At 34.0% G+C, this 20,764-nt stretch overlaps 3 protein-coding genes and 1 long non-coding RNA gene across 7 annotated transcripts in view; 2 read left to right on the top strand and 2 right to left on the bottom strand.

The window, feature by feature from the left end:
- On the top strand, positions 2,318–6,609 carry LOC109355209 (cytochrome c1-2, heme protein, mitochondrial-like). Its single transcript, XM_019598224.1, has 8 exons — positions 2,318–2,436; positions 3,467–3,534; positions 4,633–4,847; positions 5,267–5,546; positions 5,631–5,702; positions 6,104–6,220; positions 6,334–6,399; positions 6,480–6,609. Exons 2-8 carry the CDS (start codon positions 3,478–3,480, stop codon positions 6,594–6,596), a joined length of 924 nt encoding a protein of 307 aa, XP_019453769.1. The 5' UTR covers positions 2,318–2,436; positions 3,467–3,477; the 3' UTR covers positions 6,597–6,609.
- LOC109354776 lies at positions 8,552–12,510 on the bottom strand. Its single transcript, XM_019597495.1, has 2 exons — positions 11,102–12,510; positions 8,552–10,047 (listed from the first exon to the last, which is right to left on the bottom strand). Exons 1-2 carry the CDS (start codon positions 11,807–11,809, stop codon positions 8,704–8,706), a joined length of 2,052 nt encoding a protein of 683 aa, XP_019453040.1. The 5' UTR covers positions 11,810–12,510; the 3' UTR covers positions 8,552–8,703.
- Positions 16,654–17,259, top strand: LOC109354775. Its single transcript, XR_002108597.1, has 2 exons — positions 16,654–16,887; positions 16,961–17,259. It is a non-coding gene; the product is annotated as an uncharacterized LOC109354775 (long non-coding RNA).
- The window catches only part of LOC109354774 (54S ribosomal protein L37, mitochondrial-like), a 5,594-nt gene continuing 1,791 nt past the window's right edge, over positions 16,962–20,764 (bottom strand). The window contains exons 1-2 of one of the 4 annotated variants that reach the window (XM_019597490.1): positions 20,043–20,120; positions 16,962–17,638 (exon numbers count right to left, since the gene is read on the bottom strand). In XM_019597490.1, the coding sequence (XP_019453035.1) occupies positions 17,237–17,629 (393 nt within the window). In that variant the 5' untranslated portion in view covers positions 17,630–17,638; positions 20,043–20,120 and the 3' untranslated portion in view covers positions 16,962–17,236. Of the gene's footprint in view, positions 17,639–18,187; positions 18,421–18,487; positions 18,595–20,042; positions 20,121–20,764 lie in introns of those variants that run through there. The other 3 variants (XM_019597492.1, XM_019597491.1, XM_019597493.1) reach the window with 3 other exon arrangements.

Here is a 20,764-nt window from a genome sequence, read left to right as displayed (position 1 = left end):
ACGCGCCTCTAAAAACTAATTTAGTTTTATGAGGACGAGATTTACCATGGAGGCTATATACTTGTTGCAATGATTGATGAAGAAATATTTAATGAACCAAATGGACTTATACATTGTTTTCATTTATATGAAGAAGGTATATGATAAGAGGTCTAAAGAAGTATTATGGAAAACTCTAGAGAAGAAAAACATTTGCATTGCATATATATATATATATAATAGAGTCAAGACAAGTATGTGAACACAAGATAAAATCTCAAAGAAGATTTTCCCATTATTACATAATTACGCGAAGGGTCAACACTGAGTCATACTTATTTACATTAGTATTGGATGTGCTTATTAGACAATCCAAGAATTGATCTCATGATATGTTTTTTTTTAAATAATATTGTTGTAGTGAGAAACTCAAGAAATGAATTAAATGAGAAACAAAGTTTAGAAATACCTAACTTTTGCATCGAACAAAATATGTGGAGTATAAAGTTTAATAAGAGACAAACAAGTAGAAATTGAAATTAAGTTTAAGTATATTGATTAATTCACTTTATTATACATTTAATAAATTCTTTCCTCTCACTTTCCTTCTCATTTTATTTCCTTCCATCTTATTTTATTTTCACAACCAAATATAATTTAAGTGAGAATGGGTGTTAGGGTCAAAACTCAAAAGGTAGAAAACAACAACATTTTTTCTTCCCTCCAACCAAAATGGAGACAAGCCCAAAACTCTCACATTTTCCTCTTTCTTGTACTCCTTCACTTCTTCTTTCATATCTTCACCTAAGCAACAAATACATATATAAAAAAAAACCACACCAAAATCCCCAAAAGAAAAATCAACACTTCCTTTCAAAACCCCCTAATTTCCAAAACCCTAACCCTAAGGAGCTTTCACCTCAACAAAACATATTTCCTCTTACCTAGTACAATTTCCTTTCATGACATATTTTTATCTCTCTCACCTCTTTTTTAAACCAAACATTTTCAAGTTCCTTATAATGCTCACCATTAGGGCTTATAATGCTCACCGCTGGGACTGACAATAAACCGAACCAACTTGGTATTCGTTTAAAACTCGATTCATTATTTAGTTCGATAAATTTGGTTCATGAACCAAATGAGCCAAACTTGAGCTGAAAATTGAGCTCGTTAAATAAACGAACCAAACTTGAGTTGGATATAGTTCGACTCGTTAGGTCATGAGCTAGCTCGATATATATATATATATATATAGGGATGGCAAAATGGGCTTGGCCCGACGGGCCAGCCCGTTCGGATAGGTGTTTTAGCGGGTCGGGCTGGGGTTTTTAGCCCAAAAGCCCGTATTCAACCCGTTTTGGAAGCCCGTTTTTTAGACGGGTCATGGAGGGTCGGGCCGGGCTGGCCCGGCGGGCCAACATTAAGATTAAAGTTCATTTGTCTATCATGTTGCTCATTGCAATTAAGATTAAACTTTTACAATTTTAACTTATGTTTGGATGCTTAAGCATATAATTCTTCTTTCTCTTTGTAAAATGAACATTTAATATCTCATTATGTACTTATCTATTATCTTCACTCTTATCCAATTATTGTATTTGTTATCAGACAAAGATGGAGTTTCACTGACAATTAGGGGTGTTTGAATCAAATTTAAACATTTAATTAATTGAAATGAAAAATTGGAAGCTCAAACAGAACTACTGATTTTGATTCCTTTTGGAAAATTAATTGAATTCGACTGCGTTTCAATTTATATTTTTAATGTAGTTGAATTCAAATTAAATTGAGTAATATATATATTTTATTGTGACTGATTTATAATATAATAGTTTCAAATATGGGCCGGGCTGACATTTTGAGCCCTTTTAACAATAAGGGCCGGGCCGGGCCAACCCATATTCTGACGGGTCAGGCCAGGCCGGGCTGGCCCGTATTGCCACTCCTATATATATATATAAAAACTAATTTTTATGTTTATTATGACTCATGCATTATTTTTATATTTATTGTTATTATATATATATATATATAAACATGGATATATTTATTTGTATAAAACATTTTATAGTATTTTTTTTTTAAAATTAATTAACTATTCAAGTTATCCAAACGAACCAATCGAATTGAGCCGAACAGTTCGTGAATTTTAACCGAACTAAAAAATAAATCGTATCAAAATCGAGTCGAACCAATCCTTATCGAGCTAAACCGAGCTAAACTCTGGTTCAACTCAGCTCGACTCGTTTCCAGCCCTACTCACCATTTCATGTTAACTTTTCCAACGTGGGCTTTCTCCTATTAGAATGAAAGCCCGTCAATAAAGCCCAACAAAAGCCCGTACATTCTCTTTCTTTCTTTCAGCTCTTCCTTCTTCATAATCATCTTCAACCTTCTTCTACATTTTCCTTGGATCTCAAAGCAGCCTCATTTCTCAATCCACCTTCCATTTCCGTTAGTCCCTTTTCTATTCCATATTCCACTTTTTATTTTTTTTATTTTTATTTTTAGTTTTTCATTATGTTCATTTATTACTGTGACTCTGATCTATGACCCATTTTTTAATTTTGGGTTTTTCTCTGAATTTTGTGTTCCTTATGGGATTTTTTTGTTTCATATATATTTCTTGTTGAAATTACATTGACCTCTCTTGAATTCAAGAGTTATGTTTTTGAAGCTATATCATATTTCTTCCTTCAAAGATAGGTGATTTTAATTGCGTAGTTGAATGCAGATTTTGAAACAAGAAGAGTGTTGAGTATAATTAAGCTAAGTTTCAGCTTTCAGGAAGGATAGTGTAATTTCCATTCCCTTTTTGTTATGTTGTATGTGTGCAATAATGCATTTTGGACTGAATCCTCGTCTAAAAAAATAGCGGCCCAATGTACGAGGCTCTCACTTAGCGGACTTTGGAGAGTATAGATGTAAGAAACTTTAATATCGTAATCAGAGATTCTGTTTCTAGAATTTGAACCTGTGATCTCTTGGTTACTAAGCCGTCCTTCATTCCCATTGGCGATTTTTTTTTTTACGATAGTGATTATTTTCAAGTGGTTAGTGTTTTAGTGGTATTGTTTTACCTTTTTGTATACAACCTTGTATGCTCTCTCTGTTTCTGTGTGCATAATTGTCCTATTATTGTTAATATACTATTTCATTCCTGTTGTCAATAAGTGTTAGTGTTACACCAAGAATTAGACTACATACCTATTTGTAGTATGTATGAATCATTTTTTTTCTTGAAATTTAAAATTTAATTTGCTTGCATTTCTTGTGGCAAATTTCATTATTGGTTTGGTTTTCATGATTCTTTGTTGCATAAACAGTTGATTGTTTTTTACTTATAAGTATTCACAATTATTTGATGACGCTGTCCTTATCGTTGTACTTGTGCTTATTTATAGAAATTTACCTCTGTTACTTGGTTGGATGTATTTATTTACTTATATGTATTCTTTTCTACATTTTGGCGAATGATTTTCAGTGTGGACCACGATGGCTGGAACTGCTATTAAGCAGTTAGTAAGGAGGAATCTCCAATCTCATTCTCCAGTAAGCACTAGTCCCTCCCTCTTTTCATGATGTTTTTATGCCTTAGATTTAAAACAGCTTGTAGAATAAAAGTCAGGATTAGGTAAAGGAAAATGGTTTTTTACTATATAAATTTGATGGGAAGGGAAATTGTTTTTTTTTAAGTTGAGTTGGTTTAGAGTTGTGCGTTTACCTTTTCGATATTGGTCATTTGAGCAATGTTTTTTGTAATTTATCCAACATATTACTATTAGTGTTAGACTAATGTTACAATGCTGTTGAAAAATTTAGCTCTACGATCATAATCATTGTTCTTAATTTGTAAAAGAACTTTATCGAAGTTTTTGTTTCATATGAATCTCTACCCCCCAAGAATAATAGAATCGATACTATTAAATCATAGAATTATTTTGCGTACACATTATTCGAATAGGCAAGTTTTAAATTTAAACTTAAATTTTGTAGTTAGTAGTTACCCGAGTTAAGTCTTAAATGAGCATTTGATATGACACAAGAAAATAAGATTTTAAAAATAGGAAAACTCTTGCAATGTGCAAAAAATGATATTCAACATCAAAATCAACATCAACAATGGTCAAGCCTTATCCTATTAGGTGGGGTTGGTTGATCACGTGAATCATCTGGTGCAATCAGGCTATACCAAAACCAATTTTTTAGTGAATTCATTTGGAGTATCACTATGATGTGATCTCATTTTTCATCTCAACAACACTTTTAACTTGTATGCAAATAACTTGCATTGAGGAACTGGCTCTTGGATGTACCCAGTAAGTACCTCTAATACTAAGGTAGAAAGTTGTGGACTTGAATTGAACCCTTGGTATGGCTATTATGCTAGTATGTACTTGTCCACTTCCTGGATTTAGTTATTCTCTTTTAATAGGGCCGAGGACTTGTGTCCAAGTCCAACTGATAGGAGCTATCTTGCATTATAGGCTTATAATCATCGTTTGGCATGTAGGTCTGGCCATTATATTGACTAGCATGGTAGGAAAACTTGTGCATGTCATAAGGTCGTCATGAGTTTATAACAACTTGCCTCCCATGGAACAATCCCGACTGTGTCCTTTGGTAATTGCTGCTTTATACTTTTTGCAGAATTTTTCTTTCGTTTCATCCATTGTTACAAAGAAAGATGGTGCTGGCTCTACTGGCAGAAGCTCCTTAAGAGCACTTGCCTTAATTGGAGCTGGTGTCTCAGGGTTTTTTGGTTTTTCAACAACAGCATCAGCTGATGAAGCTGAGCATGGCCTGGCATGTCCAGATTATCCATGGCCTCACAATGGCATCCTCAGTTCGTATGATCATGCCTCGTAAGTGTGACCTGAATTTTTGCTATATTTTGCTGATTATTTTTTTAATTTTTGGTCAGCAATATCATTTGGCTAGTTTGCAACTACCTATACTCAAACTAGTCACTGATGCACTTCAGAGGTGAATCACAAGTAATAAATCATAAGTACATTTTTAGTTTATTTTCATTTGGTTTTGTCATTTTTCTCAGTCTTTGATAATCCATTCAGCCTTCCTCTCTTGCTTGTCATTTAATGTCTTTAATGTGATCTAACATAGTAACATGGCTAATCCTGCAATGGAAGTAAACCCCCTCCCCTTTGGGGCATGACTCATGCCACCATCATGGATTTCAATGAAGTTTCACATGAATGCTTTATCAAACATCAATCCTAATTCAGGTCGTAATGCATTCATTCAACTAATTTTGCATGAGCAGGATTCGTCGTGGTCATCAAGTTTATACACAAGTGTGTGCTTCCTGCCATTCTATGTCTTTGATATCGTACCGTGATTTGGTTGGTGTTGCTTATACAGAAGATGAGGTAAAGGCTATGGCAGCTGAGATTGAGGTGGTTGATGGCCCTAATGATGAGGGTGAAATGTTTACACGACCTGGTAAACTCAGTGATCGCTTTCCTCAGCCATATGCAAATGAAGCAGCTGCTAGGTTTGCTAATGGAGGAGCCTATCCTCCAGATCTAAGTCTTATTACCAAAGTAAAGTCAGTTGGTCTTGTAGTAATGTCTTTAGATTTTCTGCTGCATGTATACCAGAAATATCGTAATACTTTGTATTTTCAGGCTCGTCACAATGGTCAGAACTATGTATTTGCCCTTCTAACTGGTTATCGTGACCCTCCAGCTGGTGTTTCGGTAAAATTTTCTCCGAGCACTTTTTAAAACTAGTATCTTTACGTATGATAGTTATTTTGTGCAGTCTGCTAATGTTGTCATTTGGAAATTGCTAGACACTTAGACCACCTCATGGGTGTTTCAGAACCCAAAAAACTGTTGTAAAGCCTTTGAAATATGTGCAAGCACAGGCAACAACAATAAAAAAAATTGTTTTCTATTTCTCTTTTTGTGAACAAAATGGGTATACATATGCATACATAGTAGGCTGGGGATTGTAGAGAGCCTTTGACATTTTGCTACAAAACGCGACAAGTGTTATTTCTAGGCGTAACAAAAATTTCTCAATGTTTAAGCTTATTATGGTCAATATGTATGTGTTTGTGAATTTTCTCATGGCTGTCTTTCAAATATTTATTTAGATCAGAGAGGGACTTCACTATAATCCTTATTTTCCTGGCGGAGCCATTGCTATGCCTAAAATGCTTAATGACGGTGCTGTTGAATACGAAGATGGTACCCCTGCTACAGAAGCTCAGGTAGATATTTTATTTGTTGAGGATTAGTGTCAGTAAATCTTACCATTACTGTAATCTTAGAGTTCCGGAAGCATGAAATCTATTTTTTTTCCTGCTTTTTTGTTTTGTTGCAGATGGGGAAGGATGTTGTATCATTCTTAACTTGGGCTGCCGAACCCGAGATGGAAGAGAGAAAACTGGTTAGTTCCCTTAATATCCCTTTTCTACCAAATCAATGAAAAAAGCTCTTATTTTCTAAGGACATTGCTACTATATGCAGATGGGATTTAAATGGATATTTGTGTTATCACTGGCATTACTTCAAGCTGCCTATTATCGGCGCCTTAGGTGGTCTGTTCTAAAATCTCGCAAGCTGGTTCTTGATGTTGTCAACTAGATGCCTTTAACTTTTCATTTTTCAATACATTGTTTCAACATGTCATATTCATTAATGAAGCAACTAGAAGTGTGTTCTAATTTTGTTTGAGATAGAAATAAAGCTGTTTCATATATCTGAGATACTATGTTCTCACTTCTCACTCCATTCTCAGACCTGTGTATTGTTACATTCTTCAGGACCCTTGTACTCTTGTTTTGATTCAATCTTGACTTTTATGGCAATTGACCTGTGATTTGGTTTATGTTGATCATCATCCATATCTTTTGGATGAGTGGAATAGAGAGGAATGAAATGAAATGGAAGGGAAAAAATCAGGTTCCATAATTCTAGTAATTTGATTTTTTTGACATAAAATAGTTTTTGTCTCTTAAATCTTAATTTTGAAGTCTTCTAATCACAAGGTTTTTCTAATGCTTGTGTGTTTGATTTGTTCTTCATATTTGCTTATAAAGTTTTCAACTTCTATTATGTTAAATATTTTCAACCAATTTTTTTTTAATTTGGCTTGTCAAACATATGTACATTGATTGTGTTTTCATCAAGAAACAAGTGGACTATGGATTCCTCAAGTTAATTCTAGAAGGTTCCAACATCTACTAATTGATTTACTGAGAAACCCTCTTACAAATAATTTCTGCTTTAGTATGAAGCTGATAGTTTTAGACACTTCTTACCTTTAGGCGAGTGTTGTAGATCATAGACTGTTGATTTTAGATACATAGCTTGATTACTTAGTTAATATCAGTTGAAATATTAACCAGAAACGAGTATGACAATTAATATTGGGTTATTTAATTGTCAGATAGAAATAATAGAATGCTTCAAAATGATGTAATTCAACACAATGGTGAGGTCGTTGTTTCGTGACCAAGAGGTTGTGTGAACAAATTCTAGAAATAGTATTTTTGTTTGTATTCTCCTCGGACCTCACTAGATGGGAGTCTCCTTTAACATGTGTAAAGTCATTAGACATAGGTTGCACAATGCAGATATGCAATAAATGGAGCAATTAAACTTGGGTCTAAAAATTATATTCTTTCTTTTAATCAAGAAGAGGTTTTTACCCACATATAAGGGTGGAAACAGGCCAGGCCAGGCTTTGCCTTAAACAGGCCCAGCCTATATAGTATGTAGGAGCCTGGGCCTGGCCTGTTAGCCTGTTTAAAAAAAATTTCAAAGCCTAGGCCGGGCCTGTTTAAAAGTCTGGTCTGGCCTGTTTAAAAGTCTGGCCTGGCCTGTTAGCCTGTTTGAAAGCATGTTTTACTATATCATCTTGAAATAGGTCATCATATCTACATTTAGATAGGTTAATATTCCTACTTTTAATTAGACTCTTCTAACCCTAACAATTAAATTATATTTTTTATATTAATATTACATATGTATAATAATATTACTTATATTAAAATTGTATAATATGAACATATTACATAATATAATTAAATAGGCCGGCCTGTTAGGCTTAATAGGCCTTTTGGATGGCCTACAGCCTGGCCTATTTAACTAAATAGGCTTTTCAAAAAGCCTGTGCCTGGCCTGTTTACGAAGAAAGCCTGGCCTGGCCTGGCCTGTTATAGGCCAGGTAATAGGCCCCTGGTAGGCGGTCTGGCGTGTTTCCACCCTTACCCACATACAACAAAAGAAGCATGCTGCTAAGTTTCAATCATGTTAAACATAGCAACATGCATAAATAAAAAACATTCAGTGGTGTAAGGCCCCACTGAATTCCTAGGATGACTTAAATGTCAAATGTTCGATTCCTGAAAATAACACTTGTTGAGAGGGGCAGTCATACATCTCGAAAGGGATTAGTTCCTTATCTAAAAGGGTAAGAGATACCATTCGTTATACCAAAGAAAAAAACACTAGCATTGCATAAATCTACATGAACAATCTCTTATATGATCTATAAAAACTGGCTTTGATATTTTTCCATTAAGTGGAACTGAGGATGAGCTACTCTTAAGTGATAAGATATGATGTAAAAAACTTACTACTAAGAAACCTGCTAGCTACCCTTAATAGAAAAGTTTCATATTGATATAAAGCTTTTTCCTTCTTTATTTGATATTAATCTGGTATGGAATAAGCTAATCACATACAATTAAGCCACTGCTACAACATGACCCTTGTAACTATGACTTTCATGATGCCTGTGAACTGAGTTTTTGACATTAAGGCCAGGGGCACCAAAACAGAAATAATGACCCTTCAATTTCTTACTAACAGAAGTTCTCTTTGCCAAATGTGGTGATTCATAATCATCAATAGGTAACTGAGTTGAAGAGCAAGATGGTCCAGCAATGTCATTGTCAATGTAAACACCCTTTTGCTTATTATCTATTGATCTAGGTGAAGAAATTGATGATTTTGAGAAGGAACTAGACCTTGATCTACCAGAAACCTTTACTTGTGGCATGGATTGCATTACTCCATGAACTAGTCCTGAAGCAAATCTCTTCTTAGCATTTGGACTTGATTGGTGACTCCTCACAGATAGAGTCCTTTTGTTGCTAGGAAGTGTTGATGGCCTAGAACTCGAAAATCTTTGCCTTAGTGGAGTTGGAGTTTCATCTGTGTTGTTATTCGATTTCCTGCATGGGTCCATACACCCTTCTTCCATATATTTCTTGGGTATCTCAGCTTTCTTGTCCTTCACTCTATGCCACTGAAGGGCCCTTTTCAGCCTCGCTGCGGCGTAGTTTACAGAACTCGGCCGTTTGCTAGTAGCGGTTGAGATATTGTTCTCTGCGGTCGAGTCATATGGAATGTGTTCTGATGAAGATGAACTCTTTCTAGCATTTCCATTATCATATGGTGCATTCTTAATACCCGTGTACAAAAATATTTCGGTGTCAGAGATTCTAAATGATGCTCCGGGACTACTACCAATGCTTTGCATTCTCAAGTGTGAAGCTATGGCCTTTCTTGAATTATAGCCCTGACAACCAAACATTCCTCCAGCTGAGATCAACTTTTTTATTAGCATATCGGACGATGCTGAATTCGGGCGCTGCCGAAGATAATCAAGCGGGGTCATGCCATTAACATCACATATGTTCACATTTATTAATGGAGCAGTCATTAGGAGTTGCACTAGATCAGTGTGAATGTTTCCAATGATGGCCATGTGAAGAGCAGTTCTGTTATCATGGTTCATAACATTGATAATTTCTTCAACATTAAAATTCTTTCCACTTATTAACTTCTTCAAAAGCTCAACTTGTCGATCTAATCTTCGGAATGCAGGAGTCTGAAAACCAGACACAGCCTTATGGAGAAAAGTTTCTCCAGTATTGTTTCTCAGAGAGATCAGTGTCGGAAATGCGGAGACTAGAACTTCAGCTGCAGCTAATTGGCCCCTAGAAGCAGCCACATGCAAAGCAGTGTTACCCTTTTGGTCTGTGGCGTTTATCATATCAAAGGATGATGTAAGGTATTTAACTACCTGCATGAGTGCCAAGAGGTTTAGACATGATGTGAAACAAAAATTATCATCTTGCACTATTTTTTCTAACATTTTTCACACCTAATTAGTAATGCATAAATTCATGGTTAATCATGTGTATCGGATGGTCACGAATATACTGATTAGTAAACTCGCTAACCATTCAACATACGTAAATAACTGCGAATTGATACATCACTATGTTAAGATCAGTGTAAAAAAGTAGTGCAGTAAATCAAGAATATAAGGTTGAATGAAAAACCAGAACAGTGAATGATATGAACAAAAGTAAGGGAACAAGATATTCCTTCATGAGTACCATAATTTGGGAAGCTCAGAAAGGGTCTTACTAAGTTTAGATCATGTTTTTAGTCAATTGTTATTTCATGCCAATTATTCAGAGGTACCTTTTTTTCATAGCATACATCCAAAGCATCTTAGGATTAAGTTTAATCAATACCTAAAAAACATATGATATGTTGGGGAAAAAAAATGCCCCTAAGGCCCCAACTACTGCACCAGAAATGTCATATGCTAAGTGACAATAAGAAGAATGTAAGGATCATTGAAACACAACTCTGAGATAAAACTGCGAATTGGTTCTTGTGTATCAATTTATGGTTATTTTGTGAATTGGTTCCCTATAAAGAACGAACCATGTTTTCACCTACAGTTTAAGCTAAAAAGACTAAAGAAAAGAAGAGTAATCGATGATCTGCACTCGCCTACATGAAAGAGTTACAACAAACAAGAAATAATTTTATCTTGGGATACTCCTATGGTGAAGCAAAAGTTGATTCAAACCTACAAGAATGACACTAAAAATGACTGTATATGTAGTATAGAAACCATGCTAAGTATATCCCTAACGTACCGGTATTTGACAGGATAACGTATCTCGTATTACGTACCTGTACCATAGAGAATCGCGTATCAAGTGACGATAGTAAACACAAGAATACATTGCCAATCACCAATCATTCATTGCATAAGAATGAAAAAACTATAAGCTAAAAGCTATAATCAGAAGAGAATAAAATGAGCAGAATATCACCTCAACTTGTCCTCTGCCTGCAGCAGCATGTAAAATAGTTGAATCATGAGCATCTCTATAAGTCAAAATATCAGTGCAATTTGCAAGAAGCTCCTCCAAAATCTTCAGATTCCCTCCTCTAGCAGCAGCATGTAGAGCCCTATTTGTCATCTCCCATTTGTAAACAGAAGGAATTTCACCAATATGCTCCTCAAATATCCCACCTTTACCTGTGTGAAACCTTGGTGATACTGCGAAATCAAATAGCAGCCGGAAAACCTCGCAATTCTTGCTCCTAGCAGCAGCATAAAGTATATCAGTGACACCATACTCTCCTTCACCAAAAACCAGAAGAGGGTTCCTCTCAAGAAGTACTTGAACAAAACCCATGTCCCCGGCTGAGGCAGCAGTGTACATTAGCCATCCACCGTAACCTGCGCGGATGAGAGACTTCTTCCCTCTCTTGGATTCACATTCTAGAAGCAGCTTCTGCGCCACCTGAGACCGAAACTTGGCTACATCATTGAACTGTTCTTCATCATCCCACACAACTTCTAGGCGCCTAATTCGGCGCAGGGAGGTGAGTTTGAAAAGGTGATTGCTGTCGATTCGAAGAAGCTCGTGAACCAAGTCATAGTGGCCATTTGCAGCAGCCCAATCTATGGGCGATGCATACCACCACTGGTCCCCGGTACTCTCCCAACGAAGAGGGAAATTCATAGGAGCCATTGAGAAAAAGATTGAAACACAAAAAGACTATTGATTTGAGAAACTTACAAGTAACAACCTTAACAAAAACAAATAACAATACTAATAAGAACAAAACATATCAACTTAGCTTCAACCTTAAACTAAGTACTAAATTGAAAAAACTAAGTGAGATTGTAACTGAATACTGATACAACACAACCTTATTGTAATTCAACAAAAGAAGAAGCTGAACCTGTGTGAAGATAGAAAACTGATTCAACAGAAAAAAGCTAGATTACATAGAAATTATGACATTAGACAAACCAAGTGAGTGAATATAAAGGGAACCAAAAATGTTCACACAAAAGAGACTAATAACAAATTAAGGGGTTGAACAAATTGCAAAATAACATTAGAAATTTAGAACACTAACAAAGAAAAATGAAGGGTACCCTTAAGTTTGAATATACCATAAATGGGTTGATGTGATCATAATAATATATAATATCAAGTATGAGAAAGGAAACAGCTATAATTGTTGTCACAAAAGTTAATCTAGAAAAGTTAAGAGGTACTTTTAGTAGAAAGCTAAAAGTAACAAAGCCATTTTCAGAAGATAACAGAACATGAAAAAAGGGATACTCCCAGAGAATTTTGTTCAGCTTGGAATCTCAAAGGGAACTATAATAAATGAGAATTGTTTTGAGAAGTTAAAACTTAAGTAGGATGCAAAGGACATTATAACTAAAGAGTGTTGTTGGTAGAAATGATAATGGTAGAAGTGGACTACGATGTGTTATTTCAAACGGCGTCTCAAACTATATACCTTATTAATGAAAACATACTATATTGATTAAAAAACTTAAATATATATTATTATTTTTCTATTTTTACTTCAATATCATTGGTTCAGACATAGTTTACAGCAGCGTTTGAGACTACAAATTCTTGTTTAGAAGAAAGGCATTTTTACTATACAAAAAAAATGTTGAAGTGATTATGAGACAAAACTGAAGCAATGTGCTTTTGCTTTAAGCTTAGAGACATTGCTCATGACACCATGTAATAATAAAGAAAAAATGAATATCCACTTTATCTTTATGATTTTTGCATGGATTAATTTGATCTATGAAAAATGAATATCCACCTTATTCCTTATGATTTTTGTATAGATCAATTTTATCTCTGGAAAAATGAAAGTACTAACTACTTTTAAAGTGTCCAAATTCTCTCTCGTACAAGAGAGTGAGTCCAGTATTAGAATATACGGAAAAATGAAACTGTTAAATTTTAAAATTATTTAAAATTATAATCATTTAATATTTATTTGTGTTACGTATATCTGCCAAGTAATGAACCCTCCAAAAACATAATCCAAAATAGTTCACCAATTGGCTTTTTTATTATTTTGAGGTCATTTCCAATTTGTAAGGAACAATTTGATACACACAAATATTAAGGGTAAAAATAACTCTTTACCCTAAAATAAATTATTTGTGTTTTGGGCAATCAATTACATTTTATGAGGACATGGTTTAAGTGATAATTTAGTTCAACAATCCACATCTTATATCCCTATTGAAGAAAGTGTACATAGATAGTTTTAACTTTAGTTTAACAACTAATGTGGTGTGTGGTTTATTTTTTATTTTTAGTATCAAATATTAGCCTCTCAAACCCACAAGCCAACATAAGTAGTTGAAATTATTTGTGTTTCTCAACCTAATTTAGTTAATGATATAAAAGTTTCAACTCTTAAAAATAAACAAATAAAATTTGGTCAGCTAATTAATGTGCCAATGTTTTGTTGCTATCACTGAAGAAGCCATAGAATTGTTGTTTTAATGTCAACAATTTTCAAATATCTACAACACTTCTTGTCTTGTAATATTTGTTTATAATAATAGGACATGGAAGTATATATATATATATATATATATATATATATAACAAGACTCTTTTGATAAGGACAAAGGTTTAAATTTATTCTTGATTTGAGAAATAGAAGACTGGTTAATTAATTAGCAGCTCAAATGGCAATCACTAATAACCAAAGTCTAGAGAGAAATCTTTTAACTGAAACAAGATCACATAGAAATGGTGATATTTAACTATCCAAATTTTAAATAAATTTTTTATAAATCATCAAATTCATATTTACCTTACATTTGAGTATTGTATAGGCTGATTTAAATGATGCATTATGAAGTAAAATTTTCCTCTTAAGCACATGATGTATTTCCTACTCCCAAGAGATTAGTCTATATGTTCAATTGAGTGGATATTCTAAAAAATAGTGCTATGATGCATTAATTAAAGAGAAAAATATGCATTAAGAGTTTTGTATATGATCATTGTATCATCCATCAAAATTTAATAATTATTAACAATGTATAAATATTACACTCTTAATTAAAATATTTTCTTCCCCTTAGTGATTTTTTATATGAGTTGTTAATTAATTAACTAAGCTTTTATCAAAATGTAAGGTTATCATGTACCGTAACAAAACATTATGTGGATTATTTTTGTTTTTGCTTTTTAAGGGTAAAAGTGAAGATTATGAAACATAACAATAGCAAAGATATCTTTCTTATTCTCCTTAAGCAAGAATCAGGTTCGAGTCTTGTGGATGGAAAAAATGTCTGTTGGGAGAGTTAGCCCCACCTGTGGATGTTCCCGGCTCGGACAAGATTGTCTCCAGTGCGAGAATCCCCGTGAAAAAAAAAAATATCTTTCTTATTAGGCATCACATCTAACCTTATGGTCCTTATAGATTTTCCTAGTTTACCTGTTCCTATGACATACTAAACATCACAGTTAAGAGGAACATGTCAAAGAAAAGTTAGAATCTCTCAAATGTTATTCAGCCATAGATAAAAAGTAACCATCTCATATTTCATGTTCCATCCTTGCACCTAATCTACAAATATTATCATAACTAAAACTTACATGTATCACTTTAAATTGTGGTTACTGTGATATTGAGTTTACTTCCAAGAAAAAGCTGCAATAAAAATCATGGTAAAACCAAAATATTACGGCCACAAGTGGATTTGCGGAACCGCACACTTTCAGTGATTAACATAACAAGATTAGAAGCAGTGATTTAAATTGCGGACCGTATTACTTGATGTGGCCGCAATATCATTACAACTGCACCACACCACAATTCATAATGATACGGCAGCATTGGTCCACAATGCAACCGCATTGGACTGCATCAGTACCACATCAGGCCGCATCGAATTCAAAAATATCACACCGCAACAGTCGTAATCCGCATCACAGCGGCCACAGTAACCACAATTGCAGTAACCGCAATCACGACCGCGACGGCATTTAAAATACTGATTAGAAGTAGCACCCTTACAAAGGGTTGGTAACCCCTTCAGACAGTGGTAGTTCACCTTGCTTGGTACATGATGCTGGCAAAAGATTTTGGTGAGCTGTCCTAATCCAAGTATTCACATTCATTGGTCTTGTAATCAAAGCTCTCAAAAGCAACATAAAAAAGTGAACATGTGAAAGAGCAGCTTTTAACATATAGGTAAAGCTGCATGTGTATAGGTCAAGTTGCATGCTTTTAACAACAATGATGCATGTCATGTCTAGTTCTACCCTCCACTACTATCATTTTTCTTCTTTTTTCCCTCTCTTTTAACTTCCTCTAGTCTCTTTCTTCCTTTAATTGGGGGTCATGAAACCAAAACATCACATGGGTTTAAGAAGTTAGACAACAACCCCTAACACCTCACTATCCCCATTCATTGATTCATGTTATTAGATTATATGTAGATTTCGATTTAACCACCTCAAAAAATATCAACTTTGACAACTTTTAAATCGTTACATAAAAAATCAATTGATTTTGATATTACCAAATCAAAGTCTAAGCTTTCTGATTTTCATCTGACGACTTGAAGTTGCCAACGTCGATCTTTCTGGAAGTATCTGAATCCAAATCTGTGATTATAAACAGTGCAATGGATGCATACTCAAAAGACTATACCATTTAGCATATGGGATATGTAGATGTAGGGACCAAATCAAAGAAAATTAAACACAGGGACCACTAAGCTATGATCATTACACATTATCTCAATATGCTTATCTGCAACTTTACTAGTTAAAGCAATTAGAGAGTTCACCAAACCTATTAAAAAAAGGAAAATGTTAATCTCAGTCCTTAATGGTAAGGATAAGAAGCTTAAGAAAAATGTTAAATTTATTACTTCAAGAACAATGGACTTAGTTTTCTCAAGATACATTTATCTTTATGTAACTTCTAATCATAAATCCTGAACAGAAGGTCCCCATCAAGTGATAGAAAAGGTAAATAGCATATGCATTTTGAGTTAATCTTCAAAAGTGAGATACTATTTGATCCCCCATCAGTTATGTTCTGTAGCTGGGGGGCAAGTGATGGTGACTTCCACCCTTGAAGTTTGATGCCAATGTCAAAACTAGGACCCATGTACATGATTCTTCAACAACATATTTAATTCATATTATTGCATGAAGTGGATCTACTTTATGTTTCTTAGAATATAATATCTCAAATGTTTGATCAACACTAGAAAACCCACACATGAACTACAACAAGTAGATACAGACAAGTTAATTATTAATTAACACCACTTATTCTATGATAAACAGATTAACATATTGTTCAACAATAAACAATTATTAGCTATATGATAAACTTTGGTAAGCAATAGTTAAACCATCACTAACTAGAAGATGCAATGAGAGTGTATGAGTTTTATATACTGTCATTGTATCATGCACATGATGAATAATGTACTAATTGTGTATAAATCATTACACTGAGAGTGCATAGATATTATACTCATATAGTCATGTGTTACACTTGTGAGAAGAATCATCCCATGGAAGTAATGCCAGTAACAATTTTGACTGCATTGCTATCAAAGAGGAATACAAAAAATGGTTTTATTCACAAATCTTAACAACAAAAAGGTGTTCATATTCCTAACATCAAAATTAAGTGAAATTATATTCTAAATAAGCATATCCAATATTTTACTAGTAGGGTGTAATTCTTGAATAGGAGAATATATACATCCAGCATTTGGAACCTCACCAATCTTTAAGTTTGAGAAGGGAAGGTATCCCTCCACCACTTATAAAAGAATCTCTTCAACAACAACTATAACAAGGGACTAGATGGTCTCACAAAGCTAAGCAAAAAAATGATATCATAAGGTTCTGTTAAATCAACAAAGTTAATCAGGTTTAATTTACTAATCATCCCAGGGTAAAACAGACAGAAAAGTAGAAGAAAGTAAAAAAACAATAAGTGTTTACCAAGCAATTATTTGGCTTTCTTTCCATTTAATGATTTCAACTTATGTAAGTCAAAGATGGGGAACCCCAGAACTAGAAAAAGAAATAACTTTGCACTGTTTTTTTCCTCATAAATGATATCTTCTGACCATTGAATCAGTTCTTTGCCTTGACAGAGTTATTCTCCTTGATCCTTGCTCGGTTATCCAGTTTAACAAAACGTTTTAGATCTTCATAAGGGAGCGTTTCAATACTCTTCCTACGTAGTTCACTTAGTGCCGGACGTTTATCAAGCAGATGCCACAACCAGTCAGGGTATTCAGAATCAGGCAGGACCTTAGGATCAGTCCCATCCTTGAGAATGTTGGCACCTACAACCGTAGTCGACTTGACTTCTTTGCTAAGAGTTGATGCTTTCGGTGCATCAGCTGATCCCCCTTTGGACCCTTTCTTTGCTTTACCGGTGGCAAAAGTTCTTTGGCATGCAACCCCAATTGCCTCTTTGGTAGTAAGAATGTGTCTAAAAGATCTTGCATGGTTCATTGCCATGACTATCGTCTGAAAGAAAAGATTATATCACTTCAGAAAGGACAGTAACTATATAGAAAATCTCGTATGAACATAGAGCTCACTTACAAAAATTAACAACAGTAAATATTTATTTATTTTATTCTAATATGTGTAATGTCTATGGTGACTTGGGGTGAGTACATTAGCGTCATAAAATTTGCATTGTAGAGTCTAGACTATGACTACTTAGGGTTCAGATTCTGCTTATTACACTCAAATAGAAATGAAGAAATGGAAAAGATAACATTAACAGAATACAAATCAGTTCTTATACAGCAAGAAACACTCGCTGCCCATCCATCCCTATTTCACCCCTTAATATATGCCTGCTATCCTAACATAACAGCCCCAAAACCCCATTTAACCCCTTCTCTTCGTTGATTCACTCTCCCTTCACAGCTTGCCAGCTGCCCTTCTTGTGTAACAGTCTTCTAGGTACACTATTTCACAGCCCATGTACCCGGATGTAGGACACTTACTGAAACTTCAGCTTCCCCTTCTAAAATTTATTTCTAAGGATTCGATAAAGTCAAGGACCTGACATCATTCCTCCCCTACCCCCAACACCACATTTCCAGCACTTCCATTTTTCATTCCCTATACTAAAAAAAAATGTACACAAAATATCTAGCCATCTTAAATACACAAAAAAAAAAATTGCTTTTCAGAACCAATAAACAGTGTGTACACCTAATTTTTCAGTCTTTGTGACATTTTTGTTTTAGTTTTTGGTAAATGGTAATTGTGTGTTCTGAGGGAACTCTTTGGTCCCTTGATCACATAATTATTGTAGGTGTGTAGTTTTCTTTTTTGGTGGTAATGAAGGTTAACCTTTACCAACAAAAAAAACAGTGTACACTTATCAGAAAATGATCAAATCATAGGCACAGAAAGTTGAAATCCTTTTGATATTTCTGGTAAAAGCTTTAGAGATCCTATTTAGGACCAAAGAAACTACAACCAACCAACCACTGCAGAACAGTAAGAAAAATAACATATCAAAAAGTATTGTACATTTTGTAAGGGAAAAGAAAAGGTAAAAGTGGTAGAAAAATTCAGATAGCTGGAAATGCCCAAATGCTTCAACAAAACTACAGAACTTCTAACTATTGAATATCAATATCTCCCTCTTCTGAGTTAATGGCTGCATAATTTAGCAGCAAGGAAATGCCAAGATAAACAAGAAATGCTGAATTATCAAGACCAAAACCAAAATCATCTCAAGTAGTGATTTTTTTAATTAAAATGTAATGTACAACTCAGTTTCAAGCAAATGGGAAAACACTCTGCACTACAGTCAGCAAGTTTTATATATGTTTGACATGTATAAGTTGACATGATAGCTAAAATCAAGATTGGAAGGGTTGTTTCCATGAAGTAAGGAGATTTAACTTCCATCAAAGATTGGAGACCTCATCATTATTTTATTTTCTCTCTTTTTTATAAACATAAAACAGCCCAAACTATTAGTCAAGGCACATTAGTAATCTTGCATCTACACAAATAATCCTCACGTGGAAGATCAACATTAATACCATGAAATGCCCAAATGCTTCAACAAAATATTTGCAAGGAGAAACACCAAGCCTGAGGCATACTCAAGCCATTGAATCATCAAAAAAAGAGCAGCAAAAATTCCAAGTAAAACAAGATATCAACTTCCTAAGATCATACAACAACAACGATCAAACCTTAATCCCACTAGGTGAGGTCGGCTACATGGAAGGAATGACTCTCTATCATAAATCATGTCAAGTAACAAAGTATTGATCTCTAAATATTTCCCAATTATCTCGTCTATGGTTTTTCTTGACTTCCTTCTGCCTCTATAAATTGGACTAACCTTCATTTGATATACTCTCCTCAACGGGGCTTCTAATGGTATCTTTCACACACGTTCAAATCACGTAAGGCATTTTTATCGCATTTTCTACGACAATTTCCTAAGATCATATGAACCAAAATTTAAAAGAAAATGCAGCACTTGCATGGCTAATCATCACATGCCAAATCAAAATTGAAGCTAAAAACATATGTCATCACAGTTTCATTACTACCAAGCATGTTGAAACGACTCCTATGTTTAAACATGGTAAGAACAAAATGCAGATTTTTACTTCAAACCAGTGAAAACAAATTAAGGAAATTAAACACTGAACCTCGTCAATTTATCCTCTAACTTGATGATTCTGAATCAACATCTCAAATAACTGCAATTTTTACCATTTCTTTGATTTGTAACTCGTTAATAATTATAACTGAAGAGAATATATTTGATAAAAATAAAAAAGCAAAGCATGATCTACAATTTGTTGTTAATTCGGAAAAAGAAGATGGTAAGAGTTCAGTGTTCATTTTGATATCTAATCCATAGAGAAATATGAAGACTTACACTTTGAAGTGAGAAGAAGAGGATCGAAGGCGAAGGTGTGAGTTATGGTGGTGAAGGTGAAGAAGTTGAAGTTTGAACAAGAAACGTTTCATTGTATGGGTCTACCCGAATGGCCCAATATAAAGCCCAATTATGAGCCATGTGGGATCTTTTGGGTTGAACTATTTTGGAATATATTAGAGTATCTCCTTATTTGGTTCTGACACATTATTTTATAATTTATTACAATTTCTCGTGAAATAAAAATAACATTTACTTTTTTTTTCACAATGACAAACATCATTCTTATTTGAGTCCCACAACATCTACTTTTTTCTACACCATCTACCTTTTTCCTCACTTTCCTTTGTTAAGAGCAATAAAAAAAAGTCAGAAAATAAGAATGACACAATAGAAAATAGAGTAAGAATATTCTTATTCAGTTACAAACAACTAATATGGTTGCTCTTAAGCTCCTTCTTTGTTTATCTAGTTAATATACTTATAATCATGTGCTCATATTAGTTTCTAGAAAGAAAAAAATATTGATAATATAGAGAATTTTTTACATTATTATTGCATCATTCACTATTAATTTTTTGATCATTATTAACTTTTAAGTAAAAATAATACAAATGAATGGTGAATGATACATTAACTGTATTAAATTTTTATACTGTCAATGCATAGATATTACACTCTAGTTTTTAATGTAAGCTGACTATTTTATATATATATATATA

The sequence above is a fragment of the Lupinus angustifolius genome, chromosome LG08, assembly GCF_001865875.1.
Source record: "Lupinus angustifolius cultivar Tanjil chromosome LG08, LupAngTanjil_v1.0, whole genome shotgun sequence".
Taxonomy (NCBI): Eukaryota; Viridiplantae; Streptophyta; class Magnoliopsida; order Fabales; family Fabaceae; genus Lupinus; species Lupinus angustifolius.
This window is presented reverse-complemented; position numbering and strand designations above follow the sequence as displayed.

Coding starts and splice junctions, on each gene's coding strand:
- LOC109354776 (XM_019597495.1), bottom strand. CDS start 11,809: ATGGCTCCTATGAATTTCCCTCTTCGTTGGGAGAGTACCGGGGACCAG. Junction 10,048..11,101: donor CAGGCAGAGGACAAGTTGAG/GTGATATTCTGC, acceptor GCACTCATGCAG/GTAGTTAAATACCTTACATC.
- LOC109355209 (XM_019598224.1), top strand. CDS start 3,478: ATGGCTGGAACTGCTATTAAGCAGTTAGTAAGGAGGAATCTCCAATCT. Junction 5,547..5,630: donor ATCTAAGTCTTATTACCAAA/GTAAAGTCAGTT, acceptor TTGTATTTTCAG/GCTCGTCACAATGGTCAGAA. Junction 6,221..6,333: donor CCCCTGCTACAGAAGCTCAG/GTAGATATTTTA, acceptor GTTTTGTTGCAG/ATGGGGAAGGATGTTGTATC.